The sequence below is a fragment of the Phaseolus vulgaris genome, chromosome 1 (genome assembly GCF_051622355.1).
Source record: "Phaseolus vulgaris cultivar YP4 chromosome 1, ASM5162235v1, whole genome shotgun sequence".
In the NCBI taxonomy this organism is placed as follows: Eukaryota; Viridiplantae; Streptophyta; class Magnoliopsida; order Fabales; family Fabaceae; genus Phaseolus; species Phaseolus vulgaris.
Genome location: NC_143498.1, coordinates 40,469,859 through 40,485,055, shown reverse-complemented (window position 1 = coordinate 40,485,055; position 15,197 = coordinate 40,469,859). Strand labels below are relative to the sequence as shown.

General features: G+C 29.2%; 1 protein-coding gene across 1 annotated transcript; it reads right to left on the bottom strand.

Moving 5' to 3' along the window:
• Positions 1 to 1,014: 1,014 nt before the first annotated feature.
• LOC137815979 (uncharacterized) lies at positions 1,015 to 2,992 on the bottom strand. Its single transcript, XM_068619085.2, has one exon. It carries the CDS (start codon positions 2,760 to 2,762, stop codon positions 1,455 to 1,457), a length of 1,308 nt encoding a protein of 435 aa, XP_068475186.1. The 5' UTR covers positions 2,763 to 2,992; the 3' UTR covers positions 1,015 to 1,454.
• Between the last annotated feature and the right edge of the window lie 12,205 nt (positions 2,993 to 15,197).

Here is a 15,197-nt window from a genome sequence, read left to right as displayed (position 1 = left end):
AATTTATCAACTTATATACTACTTGTTGAAGTTGACCAGTGATCAACTTTTATGCAACTTATATACTATACTTTAGAGAAAGAAAATATAAAGTAATCTCTATAATTTTTCATTTTTCACGGAAAATAAGGAAAGAACATACTTCAAACTCCAGCTATTTATTTGTGTTAGGTGCATTTAGATGTTGTTTCTATTGATTAGTCTTGAAAAATGTTGGAAGGAAAACGCTTATTTTGTTGCTTATTTTGTTCCAATGTTAGTATTTTGAAAGTCTAAAAACTACACACAAAAGACACTTTGTTACATAGTAGCCTTATTTACAAGCTACCCATAAATGTGCAAAGTCAACATGTGCAATACGTTCAATTTTACAACCTGAATACCGAAAAAGCAAGGGACCATATTGGGAGTAACAAACTCCTCCAAATCCTCCATTTCCCATTTAACTAAAGATTACATAAATTAGTCACGTTGTTGATTAAACTAAACCCAAAATAAGTGCTTTTAGGCAGCTCCAAGTAAAAGGCCTCGTTTAGATAAGAAAGCAAAAGACAGAACAGCGTAATAAAAACGTTTTCCTGCTCTTTCTGCTTTTAGAATCTGCAACTTTCAAAATTTTGCTTATATATTTATATTAATTAGTTGCCAACGCGATAATGGGTGGAGCCAAAAAGACCTCAAGCACATGCATCATCAATTCCTTACACACATTTTTTCCCTCAGCCTCTCAAACAACTTGCATTCATATTTTCATTTTACATTGCCTTTTCTTCCCAAGTAGATTTCTACCCACTAATCTTTAACCACACTTGCTACAAGATCTACATCTATCACAAAAACCCAAGTCAAAAGCTTTTTCCTTAAAAGCACTCAATTTTCTATAAGCTTCAAGACCTATTGGTTAGCATCAAAAAGCTCTCAACATATGGATATTGAAGTTGAGAAAAAACATCACTGTACTTTTTGAAATACATTACAGAACCTTGTGTCCAAATAACTGCTAACAATATTACAAAATCAATGATAAATAAACAAATAATAAAAGTGCCCTGAATCAAGGACCAATATCAAATTATTTAAATGGCTATAGACAGAAAAAAAAATCATTCAGCATGCTCTGATTCCATAAGACCCTGAACAAATATCATTAAATAAATATGAGGACTTGGGTGCATCGTGTTGCATGGTCGTATCTTCTGTCAGCTCCACTGGCCCATAACTTTCCCATTGAAGAAGAATACAAAAAATTTAATTTCAAGATGAATGGGTGTATACACAAAAGTAAGAACAAAATTGGTCAGACTAATGCGATAAATAAAAAATAACAACACAAATTTCCTTATTAATTTTCCCTTTGTGTTATTATTCTTTCTTACCATTATGATTTTTATTACTATTCTTCTTATTATTATTATCATTATTATTACTATTATTATTATCCTAAACTGTTGTAATTAACAATCTCTATAGACAGAAGAATCGAGCACAGAGGAACACATTTGCCTTCTGATGACATAATTAAGGTCGTGATTACTCACACCGCGTTGAACCATCGCCAAGTCCCAAAACGACGTCGCGGAAGAGCCACCAGCCTCGGGTATGGACTCCGACGAAGCGACCAAATCGACATTCTTATTCTTCAAAACGAACTCGCTCCCGCCGATGAGTTGACTCAGTATGCCGGCTTCAGTCACAGGGTTTTTCCTCTTCCTGTGCTGCGTGGCAGCGCGGACTATCTCCACCGCCACAGCGCCGGAGAGCCGCCGCACGCCGCGAGCGCCGCCTATTATGACGGAGGACATAACAACACGCTGCGTTCTCTTGCCGTGTTTTTCTTGTTTGGAGAATAGAAGGACCGAGTCGGGGCTGGGAGTTCTGAATCGGGCGAGTGGGTCTTTGAGAATCAAGAGGGTTTTGACGTCGGCGAGAATCACGTGTTTGAAGGTGCGTCTGACGCGGCCGAGGAGCATGGGGTAGCAGGCCCAGCGGCGGAGAGAGAGGGGCACGCGGTCGAGGAAGCCGGCGAGCGAGTTCTCCGGGTCAAGTTCGGAGGCGTGGAAACTGAGGACGGATCCGTAACTGAGCGAGGAAGTGGTTAAGTTGGTTTTGGTTTTGGGACCCCAAAGAGGTTCCTTTTGCTGCTGCTGGTGTTGTCTGAAGCGGCTGGGGTGGAATGAGGACTTGGGGTGTTGGCGCCAGCGCGTGGAGTTGAGGCGCGCGTGGAGATGAAGCAGCGTAGAGAAGGCGTGGTTCTCTTGGGAGATAATGGGGGTGAATTTGGAGGATGAGGAAGGGGAGGGGAAGAGGAAAACGACGTCGGAGGAGGCGGTGAGGTAGGAGCGGTGGAGGAGGCGGAGGAAGAGGCGGAAGTCGTCGAGAGGAGTGTCGTCTGGGACGTGGGAGATGAGAAGGTCGGGCATGGATTTGGTGCCTCTTCGGTGGAGCGTGCCCATGCGTTGGAGCGCGAAGGGTGTGTGAGGGGTGTGTGAAGAGGTGTGTGAAGTGGGTTTTGTGGTGAGAGAAGTGTTGGGGAAGGTGGAGAGTGTGAAGAGGAGGAGCGTGGTGAAGAAGAGAAGGAGGCAAATGGAGATGGTGGATTGTGCTTTTGACAAGAGGGATTTGGAAGGGGAAAGGAGAGTGAGTTTGGGCTTGTCGGTGATGCTGGATTTGTTGTCTTGGGAGAACAACACCAGAAGCATACTCATACCTATGCCACTGTTATTGTTGTTGTTGTTGATGATGTTTGGCTTTGTTACTGTCATTGTTGTTGTTGTGCTATGTCTGCATTGCTGCTTCTGCTTCTGCTTCTTGTATTGGTTGGGAATGGGTGGTGGAGTTGTGAGAGTGTTGGGTCATTTGCTTCACACAGATTTTGATGATACTCCAAGGACTCACACTCTTTCTCTTTCTTTCTTTTATCTCTCTTACTCACAAATACTCATTATTTTAATCAAATGTGTAGCAGAGTATCTTAAAATACTGCTTTCATTGATACCATTAGATAGTTAGAGTTAGACTTAATATAATCGGATGATAAATTTTGTTAGGTTTAGCCATGTTTTAGTTTTTATTTAATTTGGGTCAATTTTCTAGTTTTCTTTTCAAATTTAAATATCCAAAATGGATTCTTTCCAAATTCAAAAAATAAAAAAAGTGTTTTTTATTATTTGAGATATGCTATTAGATCCTCCATAAATTATTCAAATAGCATATACATTGCCCTTTTATGTTAGAGATCAATTCATATATATTTGTTTCATAGTATTATCCTTTTTATATAATTCAAAAATATTTTTTAAAATTAATTATTCATATATAATATTTAATAAAATTTATATTCGCTTATCACTTTTAAATTTGCACATTTTTTACTTTGTAAATTTTAAAAATGTTGGAAAGTTAACTAAAACTAAATTATATGATTAACATACTTTTTTTTATAACAAATCTTAATGAAAAAGTATAAGAAAATATGTATACAAAGTGATGAGATATTAAAAAAAATACTACAGTATGATTTAGGCCAAATTACAATTTTTTCTCTCTTTAATTTTTAATATTCATCCTTCTATATTTTTCACGTTTTAGTTTTAAAATTTTAGAAAATATACAAACTTTTTGTTTAATATCAATTTGTTCATGCATAGATTTTATGTCTTATATTTTTAATTAATTAAATTATTTCGTAGCGGTGTATATTAAATGAATATAATAAGTTTAGGATTTAATTGAACTAAAAATAAAAGGTAAAATTACATATATTCTAAAATATAGAGATTGAAGTTGCAGAAAAGTATAAGATTAAAATTATGAAAAAATAAATAAAAAAAATAAGCTTATTTCTAAATAATTGATATGTATTTTATTACAGTGTAATATTTATAAATTTAATGACTTAAATATTTTCATTAATATAATGAAAAATGTTTTAATATATAGTATTTAAACATTCGAAGATGTTTAATTAATAATATATTTTAATTTATATGTCAAAAATTTGTATAATAAACAAGGTTCTTCATATTATGGAAAAATAGAACTACATATTATTATATTGTAGTTAAAAGATAGGTACGTTTAACTTTAATATTCATCATTTATGTACAACGGTAAATCAAATTTGTTATAATTCACATTCTACATTATAAGAAAGAATTCTAACTTTATATGTTTCGAACGTGCCACATATTTATTCCGTCTCATTTATGTTATCTATTGAACTCATTTTATTAAAATAGCTTCATTCTTTCCATACATGCAGTATTTTTATTGAGACATAATGAGTAATTTTTTAGGACAAAATAAAAAATAAAAAAATTGACATCTTGTTGAAAATTAAAAAAACATTAATCAATTTAATTTTTAAAAGGATAAAACAACATAGTATTAAAAAGAATTTTTTATTATTGTATAAAATAATATCAAACGAAGAATGTATGAATTATCTAACTCAATTTTGTAACTCTCGTTTTGATGGTAAAAATAAATTCTTAGTAAACACATCCCCTATTTATATAAACACATTAAAAAAAAACTCAACATTTTTCAAAGAATAACTTACTCATAAAATTTACTTACAAAAATCCCAAACCACTAAAAAAATCATTGAATATTAACTTTTTTTTAAAATTAATTATTATATTAACAAACTTAAATATTATTTTATAAACTACAAAATTATTTATATTTAAAATAGTTTTTATTATTATAAAAAAAATTAAATTAATTTTTAAATTAATATCGAACACTATTCTAAATTAATTACTAGTTTATAATTACAAAGTAATTTAAAATTTAAAGTAATTAGAAATTTAAATATTAATATATAATATTATATATCAATTTAGAAACTATTTTATAAATTTGTATTAATAATATAAATTATTTTAAATATAAATATTTTTTTAATTTATAAAATAGTATATAACTTAATTAATATAATGATTAATTTTTTTAAAATTAATTGTTATTTAATAAAAAAATTATTAAATTCAATAGAGACTTGTGTTGGAAAGATGTTCTTTTACAAAGTCTTTCAACATTAACTTTGAGTAAAGTTGTAATAATGGTTACCACGAATCAAATATAAAATTTTGCTATTCTTTTTATAATATTAGTCACTTAAATCTTAATCATAAATAATAGTAATATTCTCTTCTTAAATCATCTATCTCTTGTTAAGTAGGTGAAATCTAAGATATTATTTTTATTTTATAACTAGTAATGAGTTTTGTAGTAACAAAAAAAAAGGTTATTCAGATAGTTTAAAAGGAATAATTGGATTCGTGTAACATAATTATAATAATAAACTTACTAAATCAGATCAGTTATATTGAGTTGAACTAAATCTAAATAACCAATATAATGTTAATAAGCTTTATTTATTTATTTGTAATAACTAATACACATGCTATGAGAAATTTTTTTAGTTAGAATTTGATGAATGGAAAAATAAAATAAAATGTTGCATTGATAAAATGGATGATTCTATGGTTGAAAATAAAGAGTACAAGAGCAGTAGTATGATTGATCTGGGGAACAGAACATTGAATGCTATGAAACTTCATGACACCAAACTCAAATCAATAACTTTTAAAGAACCAAGAACAAAAGTCACAAACCCTAGTCCTATTTAATTATTAATACTCCCCCACAATGTTAGGTTAACTAAAATTAAATAACAAAATTTTAAATTAATTCATTTCAAAATGCTTCATAAAATCATTACTAAATTAGTGCAAAATAACATAATTTGATAGTTAGTTTAGCCATTCACTCACTATTATTTTACCTTATATATATATATATATATATATATATATATATATTATACAAAGTAAATATTTTATTTTTTACGAAGTTAAATTTATAATATATATAAATATTTTGTTAATATAATCAAATATTTTATAACTAAAATTAATAATAAGCAAACATCTTGAAACATACATAAACTATATTTATATTTATACTAGAAAATAAATTAGAATATAAATTTTAAATTATTTAATATCATTTAAAAAAATATAAAATAAAGTAAATTGAAAGGGTTAAAAATAAAAAAGATGGTAAAGATAAAATAAGACTAGTTTGAAATGTTTGAGACATACTTATTTTGGATGTTGCATTTGTCTTTAGAGTGAGGCGAATAGAAGTAATACTTTTCAAATTATGTATTCTAGTAATAATATAAAAATAATAGTTTAAATAATTTACATATTTAACTAATTTTTTACATATTTTTAATATATTATTTAAAATTATAATAAACATTTTCATGGAATGAAATGAAATAATGAAAATGTATATAATAACTATGATGGTTTTATATTTTAAAAATGATATTTAATGAGGATGAAAAAGAATAAAAATGTTTATAATAAATAAAAATCTAATAATATATACTTTTTACGAGCTGAACTATTAAATATTTTTTTTAATATCCATTAATTTCTTCTTATAACTGCAGATAATCTAAAGTCATTTGACTTTGTACTAATTGTGAATTAAAGAAGATACATTAAAGTTAAATGTTAAATATAACTTTTCTCTTGAATTTCCCTTACAAGTGTCACAAGTCAAATTTATTACAATTCCATCTATAATATTATCATATATAATTACAATAGTATCATAATTTCTTACAACATATGTGTGTTTAAATTTTTTCATGTAGAAGCAATTATTATTCCCATTTAAATAGGACAAAAAGATCCAAGAAATGATGCTGTTCATTTTTTTCTGCCGACACTCGTTTTTTCCGTGTAATTTTTATTTAGTTATTATATTTTTCAGTATTCAATGAAAAAGAGAAATTAGATTAATTTTATGAGAAACCCAGTACTCATCGAATTTCACTTCAAGTTATTTTTTTTTTTATAGGAACAAATATATTTTTTCTCATTTAATTTTATAACAAAAAAAGTCAATATAAACGTTTAGCAGTTAAGGATATTTTTTTAATCATAAATTATGGTATTCTGAAACAAACATTTTCTGTGTCAACTGAATCAATTAAGTTAATGTTCCCACCAATTTTATATTGTAATTTTGTAGAATTATTACAACTAGCAACATTAAATGGTTTTCTTCAACTACCAAAAAGAAATCGTATAACATTAAATATTTTTATATTCTATTTTTCTTTCTTTCTTTTATAATAAATAAAATATATTTTTTAGAGGAAAATGTGTTTATCTCCTACTTTCAGTTTAAAATATGTTGAAAACCATGCTTATTCACAACCGAATAATGAATTCAATAAGATATAGCTAAAATTTTGTGTTCTCTGCAAATGTATATTAAATGCTGTATTTTAAGTATTACACCAATTAAATAATTTTAGTATTACACTGAAAAGTCGTTAATAACTTAAGTTTTATGGCTAACTGGCGATGAAAAAAAATTACGTTAATTTTGTACATACTTTTATCTACTTCTCACTTATACTCATCTCTAAATTTTAATCATTATACTAGATCAATTTTAAGATTATAGTAATAATAACTTATTATTATAATGATACTTATATTAATTAATATTATTATAAATATTAATAATAATAATAATAATGTTAATAATAAAATGAATAATATTAATATCAATAATAATAATATAATTATTATTAATAAAAATATTAGTAATATTATAATAATGTTAATAATATCATTTATATTAATAATATTATAATATTATCATAATTGTTTTTTATTATTAATGATATCAATATTAATAATTATTATTATTAATTATAATGGATAATAATTTGTATGTAAATTAAAAAAAATTATGGATAAAGATGCATAGATAATAATTCATATGTAATTTTGAGTTCTACACATGCATATCTATATGTGATGTAAGAACTTTAAAAAAGAAGAAGAATAAAGGTGTAGAGAGTCGCCCCACCACATATTTTATTTTTCTTTCTTTTCTCTCTTTCCATATTCTCTTCTCTTCCTTCTCTTTTAATTTTTTCTCTCAATCTTCATTTATTTTAGAATTTGATCGCACCATGTTATAACTAAGGAGTTAAGGAACATTTCTACCCGATCATATTTTAAAGAGTAAGTTCATTTTTACTCTAAAGATCATTTATTCTCTGTTTTTCCTTAGGATTTAGTCATCAATCTTTGTGGGATCAGTTGAGAAGAGTAAACATCTCAACTTATTCTACTATATACTGAATTTTTGTTCTTTTTGGATAACTTGCATTAGGCCCTTAATCTGGAAGCTTATCCAAAGTAGGAGGATAAATTTGTAGAGGTTGCTTGGAAAGCAAACAATTAAGGTAAGGGAAGCTAACTTTAATTTTTAATAACACCCTAGGCTAGAAAATCTGGATGTGGAGGGGATGTTGTCTCAATATTCAATTTCTCTTGCAGGGATTGTTAGTTGATAAAATTGTTTGATTTTATGTTACGTGAACATGTATAAATATTATATTTTGATAGTTTGAAAGTTAATTATTGTTTTTTTATGTTGGAAAAGTTCTTGAATGTTATACATTTTTAAAATGTTGTGATTGAATGATATGTATTATATATGAATGATGAAAATTATATGAAATTGATGTCATACATTTGGGATAATGTATGAGTTGTTGTTTGATGGCACATTAAGTATGAAAAGCCTATGTTTAACGGAGATCCTCTGGCTTCACTGATGACCTAAGTCATGTAGACTAAGATATCAGGTGGTGAGAAGCTAAGAGGGAGTTCATACACAACAAGTTCCGATGTAGACACTCGGTATTGGATGTTTGAACTTACCCTGATCCTTTCTATTGGATTCGTTGGTAATCTTTGGATTAAGTGTTAGTCTCTAGTAGGGGCATACTTAATAAGTCTTCCGGAAGACGAAGTGGGATTGAAATGAAATTCAATGATTGTGATTAAAAATAGATCCATGTGTGGTCTATATGAATGAGGGAATTGGTATTGAAATTTTATATGACAACATCTAAAGAAATGTTTATAAATGATTTGTTTGATTGGTTCTTTTTGCATGGATTAAATATGTATGGAATTTCTTTTCATTAGCTTACCCTTGCTTTTCTTTTTGTGTTTGAACTGCAATGACTATAGTACATACACGAGCAGACGATCTTACAGGTATCTGAGGGTCTGAAGCTTTAGGGTGTTGATTTTAAAACTTATATTGTAAATATTTGTATTTCTATATGTCCTAATCATGCACTAGGAATGTTTTGAAAAATTCTAAGCTTGTATAGAAATATGTATAACCTGTATTGTAATAGTTAGATGTTATTTTCCAGGGTGTTACATTAAATGGTATCAGAGCAGTTCATCCTTCGGATAACCTGCGGGTAGTGGGTTTAATGTGTTTCTCTTGCGTGTAGATTTTTGTTTAAGTTTAGCTTCAAGACTTAGCTAAAAGCTTCTAATAGGATGTTTAACAAAGTTGTTTTCTTAAAATTTTGTTTGTGCTTGAGTCAAATCAATTGTTATGAATAAAGATGAAAGTATTAAGAATGAAAAAAATATTGATAGAGTGGTGAGGGTGCACACTTATGACTGGATCAAGATAACTTTCTATCTTAATTCTAAATAGCCAAAGTACATTTTAGAGATAAATTTTGGTTTTTACCTATTTCGTATGATTATTTCTTTGAAGTTAATTTGTCTTAAATATGTAGTTGGAAATTTTTAGTAATTTCTAATCCAATTCTTTATGTGATTAGAAGATGGCACGTAGACCACCTACTCTTCCTCCACCAGTAGATATGCCCAACTTAACTCGAACAATATGGCAACAACCTTACAACAACAAAGTGCTACTATAACACAACAACATTAGGCTGCCCTTCATCAATTAGAAACAAATAGATTAGCAGCAGAAACGTCTCAACTTCATCAACAACCCCATACTTTTGGTCTGTAGGATTTTTTGAGACACAATACACCCAAATTTAATGGGAAGGTAAATCCAGATGAAGCAAACCAGTGGGTGAGAGACATAAAAAGAATCTTTGAAGCCACTCAATGCCCTAAAGAAAGAAAGTTATCTTATGCTATCTATATGTTTGTTGAAGAACCTGAGTTTTGGTGGATAGGTATGAAACAGATGATGGAGGACAAAGAATAAATTGTCACTTGGGATAGTTTCAAAGTAAGATTCCTAGAGGAGTATTTTCTTGATAGTGTCAGATATGTAAAAGAAATCGAATTCATGCAGTTGGAACAAGGAAATCTTTCAGTCACTTAATATGCTACTAGGTTTAAACACCTAGCTAGATTCTACACCTAGACCATGACTAGGGCTTGGAGATGTAGAAAATTTGAGTTTGGGTTGAAGTAAGAGCTTAAAGAAGAGGTGATTCCTATGTCCATTAGAAATTTCCCTGCTCTAATGGAGAAGGCAAAGGTGGTGGAGAGTATGAAGAGTAATAGTAGAGCCATTAGGCCACAAATGGTGAGAGGACCTTCTATAAGCACACCCAAATATGAAGATAAAAGGAAGCCTTATTTCATACCTCAATCCTTCAGGAGTGGAGGCCCTACTTCTCAGTTGCTACCAAATGTCAAATGTTTTAGATGCGGTGGGGAACACATAGTTAAATTTTTTCCTCATCCAATGCCAAACGTTACATGTGATAGATGCCATAGATATGGTCATGCTACGAAGGACTGTCGTGCCAGACTTCTGGTCCCAAATAGTACTGGAGTGCAACAGAATAATAATAAAAAACCCAGAGTTGAGGGTAGAGTTTTTGCCATTAATGGAGCTGAAGCTTGGACAAACTATAGAGACAAGTGGTCTTAAGTATTTCATGGTACAATTCTAATATTATAAATGTTTATTCTATGTTTCAAAGAATACTTGTCTACATAATACACTAAAATTGCTTCACATCAACAACCATTCAAAAAAGACTAAATGGTAACTTTGCAAAGACCATTAGCCTCATACAATCTTGCTTTTTTATCCAGTTGGAGAAAAGCTATCTAACATGGGCCTGATAATTCATATAACATATTATAATTTTGCTTGAAGAAGAGACATGAAACAAGAGAAGAAGACCTTCTCTGAAGATTTCTCAATGGCTAGAAAGGATTCTCAACAACTCTTTCTTCCAATCCTCTATAAATAAAAGAAATCCTTGAAAAAGAAAGGTCGATGACAATAACAATTCTAATGCTCTTGCAGTCTTGAAGAATCATTCTGTCTCAACTGTGAAGAAAGGACATTGTTTATGTTCCTTAACTAATATTAAAGAGTGTACTTTATGTGTATTTGTCTTAGGACATTACCCATCTTTAAGTGAACGAACATGTAATCTTTTAGATCAATTTCTCTATGTACAATTGTCTTAGTCAGGAGTGAATATGTTCTAAATAGTACTCAGTCTTAGCTAGGAGTGATTGCGTTCTAAATGATACTCGGTCTTAGTTAGGATTGATTGTGTTCCAAATAATATTTAGTCTTAGCCACAAGTGGTTGTGTTCTAAACAATACCCAGGTTATTATAACTCTTTTTTACGGCAAGTGTACTGAGTCAGAAGTAATAATTTGTCCCTAAAAACGGACATCAATCCACAAGGAACAATTGTTTAAAATCCTAATAGTAACATTCACTAAGTATAAGAATATGTACAATAATTTGATTTAATATTGACAATAGTTTTGTAGGAAATTTAAATAAAAGCAAAGTAAAGAGTTCTTGATTCAATTGAGAAAATTTAGATTGGGGTTCATCCTTCTTACTCTTTTGTATTTTGAAAAGCATATTAATATTTTATCCTTTGATTGATATTAATGCCCACATAAAATTCATTTATATATATTTCTCGCATATAAAATTATTAAGAGAGTCTCCTAAATATTGATTCCTCGCATATTTATAAAAATTCTTTATCATTATGATTAGATGTTGATAACAATTAACATTTCAAATCTATTCCTAGCATTCAAATATGTTATGCATTACCATTTAGGTCAAAAACTTAAAATTATGGTAAACAAGCCTTATGAATAAAATGACAATACCGATTATCAATCAAGAACAAAATATTATATTTAAATATCATCTCAATACATAAGAGTTTGAAAAAATTACTCCCAATCCCAAAGGGTAGAATTAGTCACTCATGTTAGCCATTACAAGCATGGAAAGCAAGAAAAAAAATATCCAGGATGTTTCTCCTTGACGGCTGCCTTCTTTAGGATTTTCTATCACCCCCTATTCTCCCAATGAATGTCTAGGATTAGTCCTCACACCTTATATTTAATCTAATTGAGTTTGGGTTAAGTGACTTCTTGCCTAGGTGTGATTGGGCGAGTTGGACAAAACAGGCCCAATGTCTTTGGAGTGATCTCATTTGGACGTGACTAAGCTCTCATGGGCGAGATCCTCTAACAACTTTTGGCTAAGGCGAGTTTGGGTGAGTGTTTGCAGCGTTCTAGCTTTCCCTTTTTACCTTGTATATTCTCCTTTTACCCTTTCATCTCTATTTTACCCTAGAATCCTGAAATTAACACAAATTTAGGAATAAACTGTTCTTATTCATATTATAATCACAAAATATGTAAAAATGTTTAAATTCCTAAATTAGAGGTTATATTATAGTTGTTTTATCAATAAATATCCATAATTGTCGGCATTTTAATATGAAATATTACTGAAATATGACTCTTATCAGGTTGTTTAGCTAAGAATGATCATGTTCCAAATAATACTTAGTCTTATCTAAGACTAGTTTCGATCCAAATAATACTCAGTTTTAACAAAAATGGGTCTAAATAATACTTTATTTATATTTACAGTGGTAGTCTCTATAGTGAAACTTGATCAGGTTGATCAAGAACTAGACATAATTTCAGTTTACAGATGCACCAATATAAAATAACTAAGCTTAAATTTGTCTTCACTCTTAACTCTTTAAATTACATATTATTGAATTGCAACTAACCAAAGAAGGAGACTTCATTCTAAATGAGATTTACAACAATATTTTGACAATGTGTTAATCAATTTAAAATTGTGTGTAATTATCTTCATCAGACGTTGATCTTACGAAAACCTCTTGACATTACATCTATTAGGTTAAAACATCTTCTAACAACTTTCATCATACGCTTGTTTAGCAAAAATCTTCAAAAGTTTTAAATACACAATTCAATACTTTTTTCTTGTGTATTTTGTTTGTTTTTATAATAGACTTGAAAGAGAAATCGATACCAGTGAAGACTTAAACAAGGAAAGGTACACAAAGCAATTATGGAAGGGGCTGCAAGTCTATTTGTGAGAACCATTAGTCATATCACACATGAGCCTTCAACGAATCCATCAACCTAACAATCTTAATTTGATGGTTGTTACTGAAAAAGGCTTCAACTCAAGTAGGCAAACCGCTTGCACAAACAAATGATATAGTGAAGAAGACACAAATGAATAACGAAAAAATGAATTGCAATGAGAACAAACAAAAATTCATGAATTCTAGGTTAGAAAATTTTACAAAAAAAAGTGGAGGTATGAAGGGTTATAAGAAGAGAGAGTGGATGATGTTGACCTGACTCATTAAAAAACCCAAGTCAACTCTTCAATTCAAAAAGGGGAGTCGTCGACACAAGGAGCTTCACGAGGGTTGCGATTAGAAGGTAGAGTTTCATATCCCAATCCTCTTTGGACGAGGTAGACTTAGAAGGTTTGTCTTTTAAAAAATCTATAATCCATAGCTTTGATTTTAGCAATATTTTGTTAGATTGTTACATTGTTGATTGCAACAACTTTTGGGAAAAGAATAATATAAAAGAAGCATACAATTTGTAAAGTTTGGAAAAGAAAATGGAAATCACATTTAGAGAGGAGGAAAGAAAAAATAATCACGAGGTTTATGGACATGGAGAAAAGGGATTAAAAAGAATTAGAGAATAGGTAAACATAAATTGGTGGAGAAGTCAATTATGAAGTTTCTATCATGTAATTTGATGGATAAGTGTGATTAAGTTGGTTAATAGTTATGGCATTGAAGTTTTGCATCTCTAAGAAATTAAAGGGAGTTTATTAGTGAATACATGTGTTTAATCGAGAGGAATGCATTTTTGTGATTCCTGTAACTAATTAAATACTTAGCTAAAGGACTTATTATTTGGAATTAGTAACTCCTTAATGTTGAATAAACTTTTTAGGGTGAAGGTTCTTTGGTCTTTGAAGGAGTTTGGAGAGAGATAAATAAAGATATTTTTGTCCCAATATTTATGCACCGACTATAGTATCAAAGTGGAAGGAAAATGTGGAATGACTTAAAAGTGTAAAGGTAGTACAATACCAAAATCCAAAATATGGTGTGGTAGGAAGTTTTACTGAGTGTTAGATGATGAGATTAAAATAGGGACAATATAAGTGCCTATATAAATGTGTTTAATGAGTTTATTGAAGATATGGAGCTATTACACATCTTATTAGTTGGAAGAAGATTCACTTGATTTAAACCTAATGAAAAAATAAAGAACAAGATTGACAGATTATTATTGTCAGTTAAATGGTTGAAAAAGAGAAAAGAGAAAAATTAAAAAGTATTATATCAAAACTTCTCTTATACACTCTTCTTTTAAGGGAAGTTACAATAGATTCAGGATATAAATTGGTGAAAGGATAAAATATTTTTAACTTTTTAAAGAAAAATAAGTTCAATTTTAAGTTGATGGAAGAAAGTCACTTCTTTTGAAAGATAAAATAAAAATGACAAAAATAACCTTAAAATATAAAATAAAGAACATTATGATGGTATAATAATAATATTAATAATAATATAAGAAAATGAAAGAAATAGAAGAACAAATTAAAAAACCAAAAGCAATAAGGAGTAACTTACAAATGACATGTCTCTTAAAACAATTTTTATAGGAAAAAGTAATAGTATTGTCCCTTAAGGAATTAATCTACCCTTTTGGAAAAAAAAATAAAGGAATAAATTACACAAAAGTTTCCGTGACTAAGATGAGCAATAATTATTATTTTTATTAATAAAATTATTATTAAAAAAATTAATCAATATATTTATCTAGAAATTACTAGGCCATCAATTTTCATACATCACACGCCTAAACAAAGTTGTTTATACTTAGATAGAAACTATATTGGGAGACAAGTATCAATTATTGTATAAATATTAATATATGACATTTTTATTTATGACATAAACGCAATGATATATAATTCAATCTGTAAC

Coding starts and splice junctions, on each gene's coding strand:
- LOC137815979 (XM_068619085.2), bottom strand. CDS start 2,762: ATGACAGTAACAAAGCCAAACATCATCAACAACAACAACAATAACAGT.